General features: G+C 50.0%; 1 protein-coding gene across 2 annotated transcripts in view; it reads right to left on the reverse strand.

Annotated features, from left to right (window-relative positions):
* The window catches only part of LOC110391154 (leucine-rich repeat and fibronectin type III domain-containing protein 1-like protein), a 9,944-nt gene extending 6,164 nt beyond the window's left edge, over positions 1-3,780 (reverse strand). For both annotated transcript variants that reach the window (XM_021382898.1, XM_021382899.1), the window contains exon 1: positions 2,013-3,780. In XM_021382898.1, the coding sequence (XP_021238573.1) occupies positions 2,013-3,388 (1,376 nt within the window). In that variant the 5' untranslated portion in view covers positions 3,389-3,780. The remainder of the gene's footprint in view (positions 1-2,012) is intronic.
* Positions 3,781-3,786: the final 6 nt, after the last annotated feature.

Genomic DNA, 3,786 nt, shown 5'->3' on the forward strand with positions numbered 1-3,786 from the left:
CCCCCAACACAGCAACAACCCAACAAGGACACTCAACACAACAACCCAACAAGGACCCCCAACACAGCAACAACCGAACAACAACCCCCAGCACAGCAACAACCCAACAAAGACACGCAACACAGCAACAACCCAACAACATCCCCGATAAGAACAACACGACAACACCCAACACAGCAACAACCCAACAACGACCCCCAACACAACAACCACTACAAATCCCCCAAACAAAAAAATGACAAAACAACCCCAAAACAACAGCAACAACCAACAACCCCTCAAGCTACAGCGAAGCCCTCAAAACTACAACCGGAACAACACCCGTTCAGGGATCAACAGTCACCAGAACAACAAGAAGAACCCCCCAAAACAACCACCAACAAAACACATCAAAACAACAACAGAAGACAACAAGAAATCCCCAAAACAGCAACATTTCCCAGGTAAAAAAAAAATCCCCAAAAGGACAAAAAATCCCCAAAACAAAATCAACAAAACTCACCGAAATGACGACAAAAACTGACCAAAAAACCCCAAAATGACCTAAATGGAACAACCTGACACAGAGACGTATTTTTTTCCCCATTTGGATGCTAATTACTGTCATTAATTATTACTTATGATTCATCATTAATAATGACACCGCCCATGGGACGACGTTACGTGGTTGCAGTATTTAATTTCTCTTTTTGATCCAGCTCTGTCTTTTTTGACCCGATTCTGTCTTTGACCCAATTCTGTCTTCTTTTGACCCAATTCTGTCCTTTTTTTGACCCAATTCTGTTCTTCTTTTTGAACCGATTCTCTCTTTTTTGAGCCCATTCCGTCACTGAGCTCATTCTGCTCATTAGAGGGACTACAGCCCTGAGATCTGAACACCCACAGAAGGAAAAAAACGACGGCACAAAGACCATTTTAAGCAAAAAAAAAACCCATTGCAAAAAATGTATATTTTCACAGCATTCAGTTCTAATGCTGGAAATTAAATCGCGGGAGAGAAAATGCAGAATGATGAAATTTTGACCCAAAACTCTGCGTCGTTTTTGGTGGAACCAATGGGAGAAAATGTTGGGTTTTATTTTTGGAGGGGGGAGGGATATTCAATGAATATTTTGGGGAAGAAAACGTGAAATCCAACTTTGGGACACAAATCCTCATTCTGAGCACAGGGTTTTCCCCTTTCCTCTTTTCCCTTCCCTCCTTCCCCCCCCTTTTTCTGCTTAAATTGAGGACTTCTTCCCCCAGTTTTTTGCTCAAAACGATGGTCTCTCTTCCCAAAGATGAGATTTTGCCCAAAAGAAGGACATTTTCCCCCAAATTTTTGCTCAAAACAATTGCTTCTTTCCCCCAAGGTACTCACTCAAAACAAGGACTTACTTTCCTCAACTTTCTGCCCAAAACAAGGACATTTTCCCCCAACTCTTTGCCCAAAACAAGGACCTTTCCCCCCAAAATTTTGCACAGAAGAAGGGCTTTATTTCCCCCCCAAGTTTTTCTCAAAACCATGACTATTTCCCCCAGTTTCCCCCCAGTTTTCTCCCATTTCTCTATTTCAAATTTCTCCCTAATTTCCTCACTCCCACCTGAATATCTCAATTTTTCCTCTAATTTTTCTCTATTTTCTCTGAATATCTCCAATTTCCCTCCAACTTTCCTCGCTCCCAGTTGAACATTCCCCATTCCCCTCCAACTTTCCTCGCTCCCACTTGAACATTTCCCATTTCCTTCCAACTTTCCTGGTTCCTAGTTGAACATTCCCCATTCCCCTCCAACTTTCCTGGCTCCCACTTGAACATTTCCCATTTCCTTCCAACTTTCTTGGTTCCCCTTGAACATTTCCCATTTCCTTCCAACTTTCCTCCCTCCCAGTGGAACATTCCCCATTCCCTTCCAACTTTCCCAGCTCCCAGTTGAACATTCCCCATTTCCCTCCCACTTTCCTTGCTCCCACCCAAACTTTTCCCATTCCCCTCCTCCTCTCCCTCACTCGCACGGCTGTGGAGCAGGGTTACCTGTACACGAGGATCTCATCGGAGGAGCTGTTGTACTGGATCTGGAACATGCGGATCCCGGGGAGGTGCAGCTGGGACGGCCACTGGATGAGGGCCGAGGACGACGTCAGCTCCCCCACCACCACCGCCTTCTCCTGGGGCCCTTTCGTCTCGTTGGGAAAGCTGGATTTGGCCGAGATGAGGATATCAGAAGGGCCGTTCTCCGCCTCCTTCTCGCAGTTGGTGCTGTTGGCCAAGTTGGGGTACGGCGTCACCACCAGCTCCACCGGCGCCGTCGACTCTCCGGCCGCGTTGGATGCGATGCAGGTGAACGTCCCCTTATCGCCCATAGAAGTCCCCACGATATCCAACGTCCCGTTCTCGTACGACGTCGTCCTGGAGGTGTTGGAAACCAGTTTCCCGTCGGGCGCGATCCAGCGGACGTAGGGGTCGGGGTCGCCCACGGCTTTGCACTTCAAGGAGACGCTCTGCCCCTCGCTCACCGCCACTTTCGGGGTGCGGTGCGTGATCATGGGGGGCTCGCAGACGAATTCCTCCTCCTTGATGGACCAGAAGTACTTCCCCATCAACTCCGGCGGCGAAGCACAGGTCTCCAAATCGTCCTCCCTGGTGAGACGCCTCAACCACACCAACTCGCAGTTACAGTGCAGCGGGTTCCCCCCGAAACTCAGCACCAGAGACGTCAGCGGGGACCCTTTGGATTTGGCGTAGACGGGAATCCTGGAAAAGAGCGGATCCGGAGGGATCTTCTTCAGCTTGTTGGAGGTCATGTCCAAGCGGGCCAACTTGTGCAGGTTGGAGAAGATCCCCTCCGGGACGAACTCGATGAGGTTGTGGTCCAAGCTGACCGTGTTGACGTTGGAGAGCTTGGCGACCGTTTCCCACGGGACGTTGACCAGGTTGTTGTAGGACAGATCCAGGTCCTCGATGGTCTCGATGAAGTCGTCCAGCGATCCCGGGGAGATGTAGCTCAGCTGGTTGTTGCTCAGGATCAAATGGCGGAGGTTAATTAACCCTTTAAAATGGTCCTCGTTGATGTATGTCAGCCGGTTGCTGTCCAGGTGCAACGCGTGGAGGCCCTTAAGATCGAAGAAGGCGTAAGGCATGATCTGACTGATGGTGTTCCTCGACAGCGTCAGGTGGATGAGGTTGGTCATGTTGGCGAAATCCTTCCGGCGCAGCGTGGTGATGAAGTTGTCCATCAGCCGCAGCTCCGCCGTCCTCCGGTCGATGCTGGGGGGCACGAAGAGGAGCCCCGTTTTGGTGCAGAGGATGGTGAAGGACGGGGAGAGGTTCTGACACATGCAGCGCTTGGGGCACAGCATGGCCTTCACCGCTACGCTGACAACCAGCAGGCAGACGAGCAGCCTGTCCATCGTAGGAGAAGGGCAGACCTATGGGGAGAGCAGTGGGAGCCGCGGTTATGGGGCGGCACGGCGCGCCCCACGTCGAGTCTATGGGGCAGTTCCGTAGGTTGGCGTCGTCCTTCTGGACCTACACCGTCGTGTTGTCCTCATAGGGTTCTACCTACATCGCTGTCGTTTCCGATCCGTGTCGTCGTTTCCTATTTACATCATTGTTCACTTTGCATTGATGTCATTGTTTCCTACTTACGTCGTCAGCGCTTCCTATTTGCATCGCCAGCGTTTCCTATTTGCGTCGTCATTTCTCATTTACGTCATCATTTCCTATATACGTCGCCGTTATTTCCTATTTACGTCAACATTTCCTGTATACGTCGCCGTTATTTCCTATTTACGTCAACATTTCCTGT

The sequence above is a fragment of the Numida meleagris genome, unplaced genomic scaffold (genome assembly GCF_002078875.1).
Source record: "Numida meleagris isolate 19003 breed g44 Domestic line unplaced genomic scaffold, NumMel1.0 unplaced_Scaffold307, whole genome shotgun sequence".
Taxonomy (NCBI): Eukaryota; Metazoa; Chordata; class Aves; order Galliformes; family Numididae; genus Numida; species Numida meleagris.